The sequence below is a fragment of the Gopherus flavomarginatus genome, chromosome 1 (assembly GCF_025201925.1).
Source record: "Gopherus flavomarginatus isolate rGopFla2 chromosome 1, rGopFla2.mat.asm, whole genome shotgun sequence".
Lineage (NCBI taxonomy): Eukaryota > Metazoa > Chordata > Testudines > Testudinidae > Gopherus > Gopherus flavomarginatus.
In genome coordinates, this window is record NC_066617.1 from 27,435,787 (window position 1) to 27,454,791 (window position 19,005).

The window sequence follows — 19,005 nt, forward strand, 5'->3', positions numbered from 1 at the left end:
TTTCTGAACTCAAGCCCTCCGTGTAATTTTATAAAATACTAAAGTGTGCCTAGAAAAGCCTCCAATTTATGTTTCAATGTAAGAAAAAATCAGTCTATCAAGCACATTTTGGGTAAATATCGTAGAAAGTGACTGGAAGAAAATAGAAAAATGAGAATTTGGGCTGAATCTCAGGATAAACTTCCCTACAGTGATATCTCTAAGACTGTAGAGTAGGCTCCTTAAAGAATCAGTGGAAACCCCATAACGTGTGACATTTAACACTAGGTTGGACAAAGCTAGAAATTATGCATCAAAGGGACAATTCTGCACTGGCAGGGAATAATCTGTTTCCATCTCTAATTTCTATGGTCCTATGACTAAGGCTGCAAGTTTGTCATGGAGGTCAGGGAAATCACACATTCTGTGAATTTCCGTGACCTCTGTGACTTCTGCAGTGGCTGGTGCGGATGGCTCAGAGGCCACCTGAGCACCTCAGGCAGCCCCTGGGCCAGCCGCACCGACCAATCCTGAGGCAGTCTTGGGCCACTGTGCCCCTCTCCCCAAGCAGCAGCAGGAGTTTGGGTGGCGGACTCAGGGCTGGGGATTGGGATATGTGAGGGAGGAAGAGCTCTGGGCGGTGCTTACTTTGGGGGCTCTGCACGCTGCCTCCGCCTGCAGGCATCGCCCCTACAGCTCCCATTGGCCGCAGTTCCTGGCCAATGGGAGTTGTGGAGCCGGCACTTGGGGTGAAGCCAGCACACAGAGCTGCCTGGCTGCGCCTCCGCCTAGGAGCTGAGGGATGTCACCACTTCCAAGGAGGCCCAGAGCCTGGTAGGGAGCCTGCCAGCCCTGCCAACCCCCGCTCCCCTGCAGCACCCATGGCACCGCCAGGCTGCCTCCCCATCTCAAAATTTAGTCGGGGTATATAGTACAAGTCATGGACAGGTCACGGGCTGTAAATTTTTGTTTACTGCCTGTGACCTGTCCGTGACTTTTACTAAAAATACCCATGACAAACATAGCCTTACCTATGACACTTCTCTAGTTAGTGGCAACTACATTAGCCACCCCTCTAATCCACTGATACTCTCCTTATTCCAGAGTACTATACTATTAGCTATCTTTACAAAAGCTTTACTATTTCTATACTGTACTATCCTACCCCGTCTAGAGCTATGTAATGTAATTCAGCAGGTCTAATCCTTTGCCAGCATGACTTTGCTTTGGCAAGTGTTTATTAGTGTATTAGTTTTACTCCACCCTAATCAAGGAAACATGTTTTTTTGGCTAACTTCTTTTAAAGAAATAAACCTCCTGCAAAAGCCAGGGTGTGGCGGCAAATGCTTTGGAGTTGGGAGAAGCTAGGTCTGGTGACACCATCTAATCTCAGATCTCAGCCCACATTTCTGAGTCTTCACCTAGGAGTTGCACTGTCAGTGCAAACAACATATCCAAAACTGTACTCCAGTGCTACACTCTTGAAATTCCGCCACTGTTGACAGCAAAACCATCTTCCCAGGCCCCTGCAACTACCGCTCTCTCTTGCCCTGCACATGCAGCCCATGTCTAGATCTTGTCAATTCTTCCCCACATTTCCAAAATCCAACCTTTTCTTTCTGTTCACATAGTGAAAACACTGATCCAGGCTTTCATCATCTCCCATCTTGATTACTGTAACCTTTGTACAGCACCTAGCATAATAGGCTTCTGGTTCATGACTAGGGCTCCTAGGTGTTACAATAATAACAATAATTCATTATGGCGTCCCCCAACATCTCCAGTCATGTTCTTCTAGTTCACTCAAAACACAGCTACTAATACCATCTTCCCAGCTCATCAGTCTGACAAGGGCAGCCTCCTCTTTTAACCCCACTAGTTGCTTTCTATTTTCTACCCCCCATCAAATTAAAGTTTCTTGTCCTCATCTTCAAGGCTCTGCATAACTCTACCACTCACAGTTCCGTTCTGTTTGTTTCATTCTCTTGATCAAATATTCAGCTACATCTTCCTATAAAAAGCTGAACATAAAAGCATTCCCAAACTCATCAAAAATATCTTCAGTTCTGTCTGATGCTTAAAGGGGCTTATCTCATGGAATTTCCCCTTATTTATGAATCTGCATGATGCAGCTCTGATTTTGGAATATTTCTTTTGGATTGACCACAGACATACTTTTTGGCCATTTTTCCACTCTCTCTTCTAACATGAAAATGGGATTGTTGGGGTGTATACATAAAACTCGAGTCAGTGTAAATGCAGAAGTTCCTTTGCTTTTCCACCATAAGTGATGAATACCCACTTCAGCACCAAGTATTTTAATGAAGGGTGTTCAGTGTAGTATGTCCTGTTTGTAGACATACTTTCACAATATAAGATTTATTATCAGATCATTCATCAAAAGGATTTATATGATAACCTATAGCAACAATTTGAGTTTTGAAGAAGTTAGTATACTTCAAACACTCCTGTTTAGCTTTAAAAATGATCAAATGTTGTAGCTGACTAGCAGAAATCTGATGACCTACTTTTGCAAAATGGGAAAACAGATTCTCTAAAAAATACCATCCAGATCAATGGTAAATGAAACTTTAGCTTCAGGCATATTGCATTTTTTTACAGTTAATACATTCATAGTTATTCAATCTGTGTTTCTGACAAAAATAGAGGTTAGCATGTTTTAAAAGTTTCAGAGTATTTTAGAATATGCTTTTTTTAATTTTTTTATGTTCGTTCTTGTTTAACAATTGGGACCTACATATGAAATCCTGATCACTCATTAGGAGGTGCAAATCTAAAAAGATAACTGACTTCAGGATATAAAAAGATCCTAACTCCAGATTTTCTCTGATCAATGAAATAGCCTCCTTCCATGATGAATTATACTGATATGAATAAAAATGTAGAAAGCACATTTGACATTAAATTTTAAAATGCAGTAGCTCTCACCTCCCTGTTCACACAACTGCTGTGCTAAGGCATCCTTGAATATAACTTGGCCTCTGTGGGTAGCTGTAGCCCTGGAAATATAAAGAGACAAAAATAAATAATGTGGCAAACTTATTTACATAAATGGATGGTCAAATCAAAGATGAGTTTCTGGTTTTTTACTCTTCCCCAGTCCTCCTTTTGGAAGAATAACTTGTTTATTTTTATTTTGCTTTACTTAATTTTATTTACTTTATTTTGCTTTACCTGAACCAAAATGATTCATCTAGTAGTAAAAAGGCACCACAACATGCTATTTGCAAGCACAGAGCTCAGCAGAGGACATTATATTTTAGGTCATCACCTGGATAAGACTAAGCATGTTTCAAAATTAATGTGCTTTGCCTGAGAAGGGCTGTTGTGGAAGGTAAGAGGAACGAACATAGGAGAGATGTTCACAAAGCAGCCCCTGTAAAATCCCTATCAGCTGATCCAGGGAGCAATAGTTATATTAGTTTGGAGAAAGTGACATTTATTTGCAGTAATGTATCTGCCAGAACAAAAAGGAATAAATGTAAAATTCAGTCTTTTAGATGCAATGGGTTCACAAGGCAAAGCCCACCTAGAGCTGCCATAGTATTGATGTCCATCAGTAAAAAAGTTCCTTCCTCAGGAGCTTTAATTTGCCTTTTGATCATGGAGGAAAGTCCCACTGACACTAACTGGAGTTACACATGCATATTGAGCTTGTCATCTTGATAGATATAATAGAAAATGTCCATATAAGTTGCAGATATTAGGGATTTTATATCAGCGTTCCAAACCTGGGGCTATATCATGCTCTCATTGACGTTAATGGAAAAACTCCAGCTAATATTGATAATGGGCTCAGAGGCATGTCTATACTGCATCTGTGTTTGAACTTCCCTGCCTGGGTCCACAGACATGTGCTAGTGAGGCTCATGCTAGTGTGCTAAATATAGCTGTGCACACAGTGGGGCTTGGGCTGGAACTCCGGCTCTCAGCTGCAAGGACTAGTTTGCAGAACTGGGGCTATAATGTATAATTTTATTTGTTTTGAAAAATAATGTCTAAAATGTCCTCTTCCCCCATAAAAGCAACACATATTGTATTTAGGACAAATACATTTCATTCTGTTCATAGTCACAATAGCATGTTTATGAAGTGAACTGATCAACAGAATTTAAAAAACTAAATTTAATTAATAAGCTAAATTGTTTTCATCAAGCTTTGAAGAGGATTGGCCACAGTTTTTGATCACTAAAAAGGCAAATTGGTTAGAAGTCATCAGTGTTTGATCATTAGAAAAACAGAGTAGCACCCTCAGTTTCTTTGTCTAGACCAGCTGAGGAAAGAAAATCCTTGGTTCCTTTAAAATGCATTTTTCCTTCTTCTCTTATGGGATGGAAGAAGGTAAGAGGGGAGCTATGTGGCTGATTCTGATTGGTTGGACAGAAGAGTGCAGCATAAGCCTATTTGCTTCCATGCAACAATTATAAAGCCTTCCCCCTCCCCAAGCGCGCCATTGTGTGCTGGAAAGAAAAGCTCCTCCCCAGCACTTCTTCCCTTTGAATTAGAGCAGAGCTGAGTTTTCAGGTCTTGCTGTGGGCTTCCTGCTGGTTGCCTTTTGGGGGCTGGGAAGGAGTGTTTCCTTCACTACCAAACTGGTCAGGCTGGGTACATTTTTTCATCTTCCTCTCAGCAGCCCAGGGAGCCAATGGGTAGCTTAGGTTATAAAATTCATTTTGTCACAACTTGTCAGGTGCCCAATGCAGTTAATTGTTCAGTAGGAGGGTCCAATTCCCTGATAAGCCATAACTGGAAGCAGATTAGGAGAAGGCATCACCTAAAGAAGGTGGGGAATGGGGTTGGGCTCCTAATCTCTGGTACAGTGAGGAGAAAGCCCCCTTTCCATCTCCTTTAGCCCTTCATGAGGGGAGAACGCTGGGGTCCCAGCACTGGTACTAGGACCAGGCTAATAGGATGGGGGGGCTGAGAGCAGGCCTTCACCAGGCGGAACAGATTACAAAAGAAGGATGATCTGCACTGGATGATAGTTATTGCTGGATAGTTCACAGATATGTTAACAAAGCTGCAGCTTAATGAAACCACATCCCTGGTGTCCTGTCTGTCTTCCTGCAGTGTCTGGAACAATAAGTGTGAGCTGTACAACACATTTTTAAAATGCAAATACAATGAAAAAATAAGTCCCGAGAAATCTTCATAGGGACACTCTTTCAGGATTTCAAACACTTTTTACAGTTGTGTGAAATATGGCATAACTTATAACAATACTATATTAGCACATGCTGTCTGTGTTATTGTGACCCAGTGGCCATGTAGTAGAAAAAAAAAGAAGTATAATAATAAGAAGAAATACATTATTTTGGCACATGAAAACAGCAAAGAATTCTGAAAACTTTACAGACCCCTTTAAAAACCTGAGCTAAAATACAGCGAGCTTTCAAAATTCTTAAAGCACCATCCTGTGTACAGAACACACGCATTGTTTTTAAGTGCTCACAGTTCTAAGCTTATGGATATTCAGGGAGATTATTTATTATTTCTATTACATTTATATACTTACCCTCACAGTGAAAAATGGGTACAGAGGTTAGAATGCTACCAAAAAAAATATTCTCCAAAATGGAGAATGTATGCTCTGCAATCCATAGGAGCAATTGGCCAGCCTTCTTGAAAGGACCAGATATAGTGAATGCAGTCAATAGACTAAATACCAGAACATTCCAAAGCCAGCTGTTACTAGAAATCCAAAATAAAGTGATGTTACATATATAGTTAGTTGTGTGTTGTATATGTGACAAAATCAGGCTCCTTGTGCTCCTGTGCACACATAGGAAAATGCCACAAGAGAAGTGGGGCAGATATTTTCCCTCTTGATTCTGTTCCTCAATCAAACCAACACATGGAGAGGCCTCTTCACAGATCCTCTAGAATTGAAATTGTTATGCTGGAGGTTGGGTGAAACCTCTGTGAAGCTGGTGGGCACAACATCTGCCTTCATTTAGGATAAATTTAAAATGTAATTTAGCTCCTTTAAGGATCAGGTAATTGAAACAACAGGAGATGCCAGCCAAAACATAGGCACGTGGCAAGGTTGGAGTAGGAGTTCACCTCTACGGTTTGAGGGATTTTTCCCTGACATTTGAATGCAAACGCAGGTGGCTGGGTACTGGAGGTAGTGATGGATGCATATGAGTGCGAGACAGCGAGAAGCTGCTGAAATATCACAGACACAGACAGAGAAAACAGCAAGGAAGCCCAAGAGACTGCCAAGGGAACACTAATAAAAAAGAAAAAGCTAAGAGACTTTTTGGGTAGCACATTGGCTAAAAAGAATCTTGAAACTATGAGCAAAGAAACTGTCTCCTATTGTTTGATTCTTACTATGTTCAGGGAAACAGGACTTTTATCTATATTCTTTGTAAATAAACAGGATTGCATCAAAGAAATACCCAACTCCACCATTTATTTATTTCCTTAATGGAAACAACCCACAAGACCCTGAAAATTGGCTAAGTGTGCAGCTCAAAAGGGATAACAGAGCCACTGAGGGACATTCTGGGGTAGATTTTCAGAAAGCCTTTGACAAAATCCTTCACCAAAGGCTATTAAGCAAAGTAAACAGTCATGGGATAAGAAGGAAGATTCTCTCATGGACTGGTAACTGGTTAAAAGATAGGAAACAAAGGGAATGGAGAGAGGTAAATAGTGGTCTCCTCCAAGGGTCTGTATTAGGTCCACTCCTATTCAATATATTCATAAATGATCTGAAAAAAGGGGTAAACAAGTGAGGTAGCAAAATTTGCAGATGATACAAAACTACTCAAGATAGTTAAGTCTCAGGCAGACTGTGAAGAGCTACAAAAGGATCTCTCAAAAGTGGGTGACTGGGCAACAAAATGGCAGATGAAATTTAATGTTGATAAATGGAAAGTAATGCACATTGGAAAACATTATCCCAACTATACATATAAAATAAGACAGTCTATATTAGCTGTTACCACTCAAGAAAGAGATTTGGGAGTCATTGTGGATAGTTCTCTGAAAACATCCACTCAATGTGCAGCAGCACTCAAAAAAGCTAACAGATTCTTAGGAACCATTAGGAAAGAAATTGACAATCAGACAGAAAATATCATATTTCCTCTATATAAATCCATGGTACAGTCATATCTTGAATACTGTGTGCAGTTCCGGTCAGCCTATCTCAAGAAAATATATTAGCATTAGAAAAAGTACACTGAAGGGGAATAAAAGAGATTAAGGGTGTGGAACAGCTTCCATATGAGGAGAGATTAAAAAGACTGGGACTTTTCTGCTTTGAAAAGAGATGAATGAGTGGTGATCTGACAGATATCTAATAAATCATGACTGGTGTGGAGAAAATGAATAAGGAAGTTTTATTTACCCTTTCACATAACACAAGAACTATGGGGCACCCAATGAATTTAATAGGCAGCACATTTAAAACAAACAAAAGGAAGTACTTCTTCACACAACACACAGTCAGATGCTGTGAAGGCCAAAAGCGTAATGGGGTTCAAAAAAGAATTACCATATATACTCCATCATAAGCCAGTTAGTATATAAGCCAACTCTACCCCAAGATGGATAAATAAAAATGGAAATTTTTTTTATAACCCGTTCATAAGCCGACCCATCATTAGGGGTCAGTAAACTTTGGCTCCCGGGCCATCAGGATAAGCCGCTGGCAGGCTGAGATGGTTTGTTTACCTCGGGTATCTGCAGGCACGGCGGTAAACCTAAGTAAACAAAGTGTTCCGGCGTGCCACCTGCTTACCCTGACGGGCTGGGACAGCAACTGGTGGGGAAATATTTTTGGGGGGAAATGCTGAGAGTCAAGGAAGTAACCCCTGTGACCACCCCACATGACCCCACCCCTAGCCCGGGACGCCCACACTCTCCCCATCCCATCCCTTCCCATCTTATCTAGGGAGGGCCAGGGTAGGATGTCTCTGGCCTGGCTGGAGCTGCTCCAGCAGGCTGGGCAGCGCAGCCGCAGCCTGCTCCAGCCGCAGCATGTTCCAGCGGCCTGGGCTGGGCAGTGTGGCTGCGGCATGTTCCAGCGCCCGAGCGGTGCAGCCACAGGCTGCTCTGGGGGGCGTGGCCAAGTGGCACAGCTGCAGCCTGCCAGCCCTGGAGCTGCAGCTGCTTTGGAGGCTGGGGGGAGAGCAGCGTGGCCAGAAGTGGAGAGACTCTGGCTCTGCCTCTTCCCTTCTGTCTCTGCTGGCGGTGCTGCCTCTCCTTGATCCCTCTGTTGGGGGCAGGGGCTGTGTCCCACCTCTCCCTCTCTATACCCATTCATAAAATGCCCCCCTTCTCTGGTGCTTCCCTTTTTTACTAAAAAAATTTGGCTTATGAACGAGTATATACAGTAGATAAATTTATGGAGGATAGGTACATCAATGATTATTAGTCAAGATGGCCAGGAATACAAACCCATGCTCTGGGTGTCCATAAGCCTCTGATTGCCTGATGCTGGGATGACAGAGGATGGACCACTTGATAATTGCCCTGTTCTTGTTCATTCCCTGCAAAGCATCTGGGATTGGCCACTGTCAGAAGACACAATACTGGCGTAGACTGGTCTGACCCAGTGGGGCATTCTTCTGTTCTTCTCTTCCCTATTTATGCATCCCAAGATCACATTTGCTCTTTTGGCTGCAGTGTCACACTGGGAGCTCATGTTCAGCTGATTATCCACCACGAACTCTAGCTTTTTTTCAGTGTCAGGATAGAGTCCCCCATCCTGCAAGTATGGCGTATATTTTTTGTTCCTAGTTGTACATATTTACATTTGGTGATATTAAAATGCATATTGTTTCTTTGTGCCCAGTTCACCAAGTGAGCCACATTGCTCTGTATCAGAGATCTATCGTCTACATTATTTGCCACTGCCCCAATTTTGTGTCATCTGCAAACTTTATCAGTGACGATTTTATGTTTTTTTCCACGTCATTGATAAAAATGTTAAATATTGTAGGGGCAAGAACCTATCCCAGTGGGACCTAACTGGAAACACACCCACTCAGTGGTGATTTGCAATTCACAATTACATTTTGAGTCCCAGCTAGTCAGTTAGCTAGTTTTTAATTCATTTAATATGTGGCATGTTAATTTTATATTGTTCTAGTTTTGTGGAACCAAGTCAAACAGCTTACAGAAGTCTAAGTATATTACATCAACACTATTGCCTTTATCAACCAAACTTGTAATCTCATCAAAAAAAGATATCAAGTTAGTTTGACAGGATCTATTTTCAATGAACTCATGTCAATTGCATTAATTACATTACTCTTCGTAATTCTTTATTAACTGAGCCCTATATAAGCCACTGCATTATCTTGTCCAGGACTGATGTCAGGATGACAGGCCTATATTACCACATGTAATGGACGCAGTTAAATCAGTTAAAAACTGTGTGTGGACCAGGCCCTGTCGAGATTATAGCTCATTAGGAACACGCTGAAGCATTTAGAGCCTTTCACCTGTTGATCACTAGTTTGAATGCTGCCCAATTCATTAGCAATTAAAAGTTGTTCCCATCCAATGGAAGTCTGGTAGCCCTAAATAAGATTAGCGTGGTGCATCCCAGTTCCAGCTCCCAGGTCACAAATTCACTGCCATGTTTTGCAGTAGACTGTACGCTCTTTAGGGCAGAGACTCTCTTTTATTGTGTATTTGTATTGTGCCTACCACAATAGCCATACTAAAGGTGACAATAGAGAATCAGGCCTGAGACTCTTTTGAAGTCAGGGATTGGTTGCAACGGCAGCTCTGTGTCACTTGTTCTTGCCTCCCGTCCGCATTTTATCAAGAAGGTATAGGAGAGGCTTACCAGATTGTATGGCACTTTGACTGACCCTCAGCCAGCACAATTCCTATAAGACTATGGCAAGTGGCATAATTTAGAGCAGCCCTAAGTTAGGCCAGGAGTTATTTTGGTCCCTGACACCAGGATCAGGGTTGAGTGATTTAAATCACCAAGTGGAAAACCTTGATTCAAATAATTGATTTTAATCAACTTTTCTGTTTGTACTTTAGTTATTTTCTAAAGAAAGGAGCATTTTCATTGGTTATGACCATTAAAACATGTTGACTTACAACAAAATAGAGCTTTTACACTAGATTTAGTACACCTTTTTGCTACCCAGAAGGGTAAAGTATAACTATGTATATTTATTTGAGCAATTACGTAGCTTAATATTTTCAGCTTCTCATTAATTGTACATTTTTAGTATGTTGGAAAATGATGAATGTTATATTGCTTATTTACTAGATAAACTTTTTGCTCATGATTTGTGTCAAACTACATTAGGATGGTAACTGGAATTTAATTAAACACACAAAACAGCATATTAAATTTATTTTTATTAAACTGAACAGCCCTAAATGTTTTGGATACAGAAATTTCTCTTATCAAAACATGATTTACATTTAAAACTACATGATTTATTGAAGGAACAAGAGGGCTTAACTGTATTCAGTGAATTAAACTGATTAGTTTGGGTCAACCAGGGAAAATTTTCAAATATGACTAAGTAAAAGTGACTAGAGATTTACTTCCTATTCACCTAAGTGTCTTGAAAATGAGACAACAGTCTCCTAAGTTACTTAGGCTGATAAGTAATGGAATCATCACATATCAGCACTACACAATTTGGAGCAGAAAACAAAGATGAATGCCATATCTAACAGTGTATGTTTGTGAGAAAAACAATGGATTCCCAGATTTTTCATGTTTAAAAAAGAAACATTTCTGAGAGATGGTCTAAATGAAATTGGCTCATTGAGAGTTCCCAAGTTAAAACCTGTGCTGCTTGGTAGATAAGAGAGAGAAGGAACATTTAGAACTTCATAATCAGGGCTAGTGGTACTTCGTCGGAGAAGGGGAGGTAATGGATTCTGTGATATTTCTGGCCATTGTCAGGATAAAAAAGGCAAGTGTGCAGAGCTGCTGCTCTTGTTGCTTTAGCAGAGGCTGAGGTAGGAAAGCAGCTCTGAAGAATAAGCAGCAGTGTTTTTTTCCACATCCACATTTATGCGGGGCTGAACCTGAAGGTACTGGGATAGCACTGTTTAAAGGTTTTAAACTATTACTTACTTAAATTGTTCTAATCAGTTTCTACTTGAAGATAAACTTCAGGCATTTTAAATATCAATTTGTGACTTCGGTCTTCCCCTCCCCTCCTCCATGACTGTCTTTTTCATATGATTTATCAGGAAAAACCCCATCAGTGTTAACAACATTCAGCTGAAATTGCAGAAGGAAATTTGGCAAGCAAAATGTAATTATCCCATATGGGAATTTGGTTAGGAAACTGGGATTAACCCCCTATTCATAAAGCTTGTCTAAAAGATGAAATGGATTTGGGTAGGCATTAAAGTGGTCTATAAATATTTGATAGCTGCAAACATCAAGGACCAAATTGTGACACCAAGAACCAACTCACGCATGGGAGCAGTCCCACTGAAATCAATGGGCCAAATTACAAATAAGAGGTAAGATTGTGTGGCTTAGTCTCCTTTGCATTTACTCAGACTTCTTTACACATAAGTAGAGTGGGTCCAAGTGAATGTAAGAATGAATATGAATTACACCACTTTATGTATCACTTCTGAATTTGTCTGAGTGGGGTGACTCACTTGAATAAAGTTACTATAATTTGAACCCAGGGATAGAGAGATTTATTTGGTGCGATTCACAAAAGTATAACCCAGAGTAAATGAGAGGAAGTTAAGAAGGGGGAAATTTAGGCTGAATATCAAGAAAAACTTGATGGGAAGCAGTAAAAGCCCCTTTATTTGAGACTTATAAAACAAAATTAGACAAAATTCTAAAAATGGACTGTAGGGACCAATCCTGCAATGCCAGATAGGTAGACTGAATGACCTTATAGGTCTTTTTCAGCTCTAACCTCTATGTTTATAAGATATTCCTATGAAAGCGGCATAGGAGCTTTCTTTTACGTCTCATCTGACAGGTGCTATCTTCAGCAGCTGTGTGCCCTAGTTTCATGCTGGGCCATTGGTTCAACAATATGGCAAAGGAAAGTGCACCACCTACTGCATCCTCAGCTACATTTTCTGAAGCTGTTATGTTTTCTCCCCTGCCCAGTTTTTGTGCTGGAGCACACGACTGAGATACGGAGGTGTCCCAACGTTCACTAGTTATGCAGGTAAATTTCTTTTTAATCATTACCTTTAGAAATAATTACACACAACACTCTTTTACCTAAATTATCACCAAGAAAGAAGAAAAATTAAGTAGCTGATGACTGGGCGGAATTCAGAGTTAGAGAGTCATATTCACAGACCTCCCAACAGTCCCAGGTTTTTGTCCTGCTTTGACCTGCAAAGCCTGCTGTCCTGGTTGAATCAGCTCCTGTCCTGCAAGGCTGGCTGGGCTCAGCTCCCTGCTCCAGGATTTGTTTCTTGCTCCCCCTTCTCCTTCCTCCCATCCCTGCCTCCCTGAGAGCCTTCCCTGGCCCCTCCTTGAGCCAGGCACGTGCTCAGAATTTTGGAGCTGAGCCCAGCCATTCTGGCAGAACAGAAGCCACAGGAGCCACCTCTGAGGGGTGAGTGTGGGGTGGATTTTCTCTGCAAGGCCCTCCCCCCTCTCCGGCCTGCAGGGCAGGGTCCATCCTGCTTTAGCCACTGGGAATGTTGGGAGGTATGTATTCATCACTAATAAATCATCTGATATGTTACCTGAATCATCACAATGCTCATGCTTTCCTACATAGCCGCACTGGGGCCTTGACCCTGCAAAGTGCTGAAAATTGGACCTGTGTGAATAACTGATTTTTCTCTTTGATGACAAAATTGAAATATATACAACAAGAACAAAAATAGGTTTGGATTTTTTGATTTTTCTAGCAAAACAAAGTTTTACAAAAATTCTTTGGGTCAAACAAAATGTTTTCTTTGCTCCAAAATGAAGTGTTTCGTTTATTTTTTTCAAGTTTTATAAGCTTTTAAAAATTAAATTGAGTGAAATTCTGAAATGCCTTTCTGAAATGAAAAGTCAAAATGTTTTGTTTTGAAAATGCTGAAATTAACCATTTTGACATTTCTTTCCAATATTTTAAAATTTTATGTGATTCAAACAATTTGCCAAAAATTGACCCAAATTCAATAATTGTTTTGGTCAGCCCAAATCTGCATTTTTCAGCAAAATACTTCCACAAAATGTTCATCCAGCTCTACTGAGAACCCTTAAGTTCTATTGGAATCAAGTCTTACATGCACATTGATCCATTAAGGGAGATATTTTCAAATCTCTAACAGAGTTGGGAAAGTAACGAAAATATTGTTGATAGTTAAATTAACTATAATATATGTTGTAATACAGCTACATGTTTCTCACATAATGCTTAGCTAAGCACAGCATGTCAGCAAACAAATAGTAATAAATCTTCCAAGGCCACTCTCAATTATATTGGGATATGATGCCCTCCAGCCTACTATCCTAACAATTTACCAAACACGTGTTCTGCTGCTATCTGAACCATGGGCCTAATCCCAAATTCACTGAAGTCAATAGACTCCCACTGACTTCAATGAGCTTTCGATCAGGTCCCATATGCAAATAAATTAATATTTTTATTTTCTATATAGTCAATAGAAAAAGATAGAAAAAGATCACAATGGTCCAATGCCAGAGACTTGATCTGTCTGGAGCTCTGTTCCACTTTAAATCAAATTCTTACCATAAAAGGTTAAGTTAAAACAGCTGTTTTCTATTTAGGAATGGCTCTAAAGGTGTTTACCGGTTGCAAAGAAGAAAAACACACTTTTTTTTTAAAGCCTAGACATCACTATGGAAAACAGATGCCAGTTCAATTGCTTTGATTTTTTTTTAACTACCTTTAAAACTTGTTGTGGGTGAGTTGGTGTGTGGGTGAGATTGAGAGAGATTGCATTAGAGACTTCTTTAGCCAAGACTAGGTTGACATTAACAAAATATGCACCAGTATGGTCTCTATTGCAAAAACCTCCACTGTGCTTGGGATGAAGGAGCTATTGGCAGACTGATTGAGACCAAAAAAACCCACTAACTGAGCACTTTACAAGATGACCGTAAGTCTACATACCTTACAAGGTATGACCTGTATGGGCAAGCTCAGACAAAGCCTTGTCTCATTCACTGCACTCACATGCAAACATGCATTTTTAAAACAGACATCTTTAAAATACACTCTGAATGAGGCACTTTTAAAGTGTGGATTGGTCCACGCACACTTCTGTGCATTGGACTGATTTGTACATTTTAGAATGTGTACATGGTTCTGTGCACACTTATAAGATTTGTAGAGAATAGGGCAATGTTCCTGTGGGCCCCAATCTCATTCCTTACAAATCTTCAGTAAATTTTTAATGGTGTAGAATAAATTATCATGTATAGATGTGTAACAAAAATGTATTTCTTCAGGATGTTAGGCTGCCATTGTTAAAAATATATAAATGAACATTTATTGTGCAGGTGCAAAGTATGATTTTTCATAACTGAGTTAAATCAAATCCAGTTTCACCACTATATTACAAAGTACTTCTCCTCCATGACAACTATTTCCTTGCCTAATTTCAACTTTCAATCCCTGCCATTTTGGAACTGGAGTTGTTTAAAAAGGTTGATTTTTTTTTTTAATGAGGAAAGTTGGTTGTTGGAGTTTTTTTGCGTAGCCTCAAATGGCAAAAGTATTCCTCAAATTGTCCACTCAAAGATCACCTCTGGAGAAAGACAACGCCTATAAAAATGTCAGTCCAATAGGTAACAGTTTTAGAAAGTTATGAGCAACTGAAAATATAGGCTTAGAAAGGAAATACCTCGGAAACTTTAAGTATGGGTGCAGCTACTGCTCCACCGGCAATACTAACAAAAGTTTGTTAGTGTACGAAATGCTGTCATTAAAGCATATAGTTAAGGTTGCCCAACCCTTTCCATTATAGCCCATAGTTTTCAGTTGTTTTTGACTCTGACTAACTTTAACCATTTTGGCTGACATTTTCCCTATTTTATGTCTGCCTCAGGTTTAATTGTTTGGAAAGTTTAAACAAAAATGGTACAGCTATTTCTAAGAGTAAGGTCAATTAAAATATATAGGTTTGATAATTCTAAATATCTTCGATCTTCTGTTTAGTTGCTCTAGTTTTTCTGTGGTTTGGTGTAGAAAGTTACAGTGAGATCCCACACATGTTCAAGTGCTATCCTGAATAGGGATGTATTTAAGTACGTTTAAGTGCTTTCCTAAATCAAGACTTGAATGAGGCAAAAGTCCTAAAGTAAAAAACCCATGTGATATGTAATTAAAGACTGCATCATAATGGATACAGAGAAGGAGACAGAATAAAGGTTGCACAGGCAACCTTAATTCTGATATTTTCTAATTTATGAGTGCTTGAATTTGTAATCTTAACTATGTTCTTTTAAATATGGTGGTGGTGGTGGTGTTTTGAGGGTATGCGAGCAGAAAGGAGAGGTATGATAGAATAGTGAATATATAGTATAATAGAGGGAAGGAAGAAAGTGGAAATCAGACAATTTAAGTTATACATAGGTGCTTATATTCCCTCTCCCCAATATCCCCTATAACATAAAGATGATTTTTCTCTACTATACAATCATATGTAAATAAACTGATTAGAAACTACTTTTCTGCTTTCTGTAAACAGATTATGAGAGACAGTTTTTGACAAAGCTTGCCCCCCAATTACAGGAATTCTAGTATTTTTGAGTATTTTGCCGTAAGTCTGACTAAAGGAAAGCAAATTCTAATGTTTCTATACTTTAAATAAAGCGTTATTATAGTGGCATCTGCCAAGTGAGTCAATTCATATAAATAATAGAACAAGCATCTATTGTCTTTCTGCTGAAACAGTGCCAACAACTAGGTCTTACCTTTTCCAGTGGGGAAATCATGTTTGTAGGCTCTGTAGTCTAGCCTATTACCCTTTGAGCTGTATCTGGAATACTGATTGTATATAAAGTTACATACAGTATAGAGTTTAGATTTCTAATTTAATGAGTATGAGTATTAAAAACCTATATTTATTATAATCTAATGATTCTATTGCACTTCTTTAATATTTAAAAAAGCAAAAACAGATTTATTAAATTGTGAGTCTGGGTACATGATTGACAGTCTCCCAAAGCCTACATTTAATTAAGATCTAATTCAAATACTCAGATTATACTTTCATATCATTCAGGAAAAAAATCTTTGGTATTTCCTGTCATAGCAATAAGCATATTACTACTTACTAAGCACTTACTTAATGCCTGACATCTTCAAAGCAATGTACAAGCATTAACTAAACAGATTTGTCATTATATAACTATTTTATTTGCTTGTACTGTAAATAAAACATTTTACTTAAAATGGTGTACCAATAATGTGGTCTGAAGTTTGCAAAACTGGTAATATTTTAGTGTCAGATCAGATTAATATATGAAAGAAAGTCTTATACAATTGTGTCTAATTAGGTTAATCAACACTTATTCTGACAACTGCTTTTTATGTAATACAAAAGAATCCACCACTTCATTAAATGTGACACTCTACAGACATACTGTAGTTGTTTGTAACATGGCTTTGCTATGTAGTTGAGACTATGCCAATACATTCTATCATAGTGCTGTCAGTCATAACGGAGAGAGAGTTTGGAGGACTCTCTACATTTAAGAACCTCTCCATAGTTCCACTCAGGTTATTTCAAACTCATGACACATTTTCTATATAACTGCTTACAAAAGTCAGCAAGCACACTCATCACATATGAGTAAAGGATCATTTAAATGAAAAGGTTTTATGGGGTTTCAAATAACACATAAAATGCATGTTAATAAGAGTTGCCAACTGTCCAGGATTGTCCGGGAGTCTCCAGGATTTAAAGATTAATCTTTAATAAAAAAAACTATGTCATGTGATGAAACCTCCAGGAATATGTCCAACCAAAATTGGCAACCACAATGTTAATTATAGCAAAATCTGAAACACTGTGCTAGATCCCACAGTTAAGCCAAATTGGTCTTAGTGAAATATTGAATGGTGGAGACAAAGGCGATTTAAGCCATCTTTGCAATCCACTGCTCTTGAGCCCTCTGTTCTCCAGTCAGCTTCCCAGCTCAGATTAGAGCAGCCTTTTATAACATACTAGCTGCCCACAGCCCCTAAAGGACAGTTCCAGCAGCAGACTGTTCTGATCAGCTGGACCAGATGAATGCTTGAACGTATCTCTTGCACTAGCTCTACATCACCCATAGAGAAATCCTCCAGTAATCATGCTTTTTACATAAAACTCATTTGAACATTAGCTATACATTATGCAGCTGATGTCTGCATAATACTAAAACCACAAGCATACAAGGAAAAATAAAACCAACAGCTTCTGTTCAGCCTAAAATCAGAAAATTATACACTAAACATGAAACCCTATTCAGGCAGCCCCTCAGCCCAAGGGCGGCTCCCGGCACCAGCACGCCAAGCGCATGCCTGAGGCGGCAAGCCACAGGGGGCACTCTGCCGGTCACCATGAGGGCAGCAGGCAGGCTGCCTTCGGCTGCATGCCTGCAGAGGGTCCGCTGGTCCCGCAGATTCGGTGGACCTCCTGCAGGCTGCCGCTGAATCCGCGGGACCGGAGACCTCCTGCAGGCAAGCCGCCGAAAGCAGCCAGCCTGCCGTGCTTGGGGTGGCAAAATACCTAGAGCCACCCCTGCCTCAACCCACCACCATATACCAGCTCTCAGCTTTCGAAGACTCCACTGAACATTGCAATATTGATATTTGTAATATGAGATTTCTTTGTTCTCTTCCCTTCTTTCTATATGGTTTAGCTACATTTAAAACTTACTGGGTTCTGTAAAATTTATACAATTCGATAAAAAGAAATTTAGGGAACAATCTGCTTCTGACAGTTGTTATTGATGAAATTTTACTCTCTGCTTTTCCAAGAAGAAATTACAGTTCCTATTTGCCTCCAGCATGTTGAAAACATGGTGGATTTCTTGACAACATGAAGGGTTACTAATCATAGAAAGGTTAGCTATTTTTTGTCCATTTTTAATATTTCAGATGGCCTTATATGCTGGAAGAAAAATAGAATAGAACTGGTGAGGTGATATATTGTACAAGGAGAAAAATTGATTACATTAGCCAATGAAAGAATAACAAATTTGTTAAGTATTATATTGCTCCAAAGTATTAATATTCTATGCGACACTGTCCCTTCAGAAGTGAGATTTTGCACTGCAGAATTTGCAAAGTCCAGAATGTAAAACCTGTAGCTATCATCTTGTACAAACTCTTTGGAGAAATAACTTTTCCATGACTGCTTTGAAGCATATCCAATGCTCAAACAAGCAATTAAATCCCTAGACAATGCTGAAAGTGGCCATGACAGCTCACATATCATGGTAGATGAGAGAGGATCTCCATGGCTGTTTTTGAAACATCATAAGGTTTTTTTAATTCATGAGGAATACCTGTGTTTGGAAAATAATGGCAAGATATTTAATGAAGACAAAACAATTTATAAAACTTTACAATTAGTCTTGAAGATTTGCACTCAGCCATTACTTTGAATTTCATCCATCTGGTAAGAGAATAGCTCTGAATTGTTTTTCAAACTTTGTTTATGTGATAAAATGCTGATTTGAATATTGCCTTGCCTCAGATCCATTTCAATACCAACAATGAAGTTCTAAACGTTTCAAAAAGCGTGCAGAACTTGCTCCTGAGCACAGTGACTCCAGTGGCAGGACATTGCATAGCTCTGAGGGGCAGGAATTTAAGAAAGCAGTGAGCCTGAAAACTGTTAAAATAAGAGACTGTACTGTATAGAACTGTGGAGTAACCTTTAGCAGATATACTAGTATTTAAGAGCCTGATCACAGTCCACTGAAGCCAGTGGGAGTCATTCCACTAGCTTCAGCGGACTTTTGATCAGGGACTAAAAATGCTAATGTCATTATTTGTCTCCTTATATGATTTATTACCAACTTGTCTGAAATATAATCCTAGTTTCAGGAAC

The 19,005-nt window shown here is 39.5% G+C and overlaps 1 protein-coding gene across 4 annotated transcripts in view; it reads right to left on the reverse strand.

Annotated features, from left to right (window-relative positions):
• Nucleotides 1–19,005, reverse strand: part of RELN (reelin) — a 480,031-nt gene that overhangs the window by 287,049 nt on the left and 173,977 nt on the right. For all 4 annotated transcript variants that reach the window (XM_050925235.1, XM_050925228.1, XM_050925256.1 and 1 more), the window contains exon 4: nt 2,929–2,999. In XM_050925235.1, the coding sequence (XP_050781192.1) occupies nt 2,929–2,999 (71 nt within the window). The remainder of the gene's footprint in view (nt 1–2,928; nt 3,000–19,005) is intronic.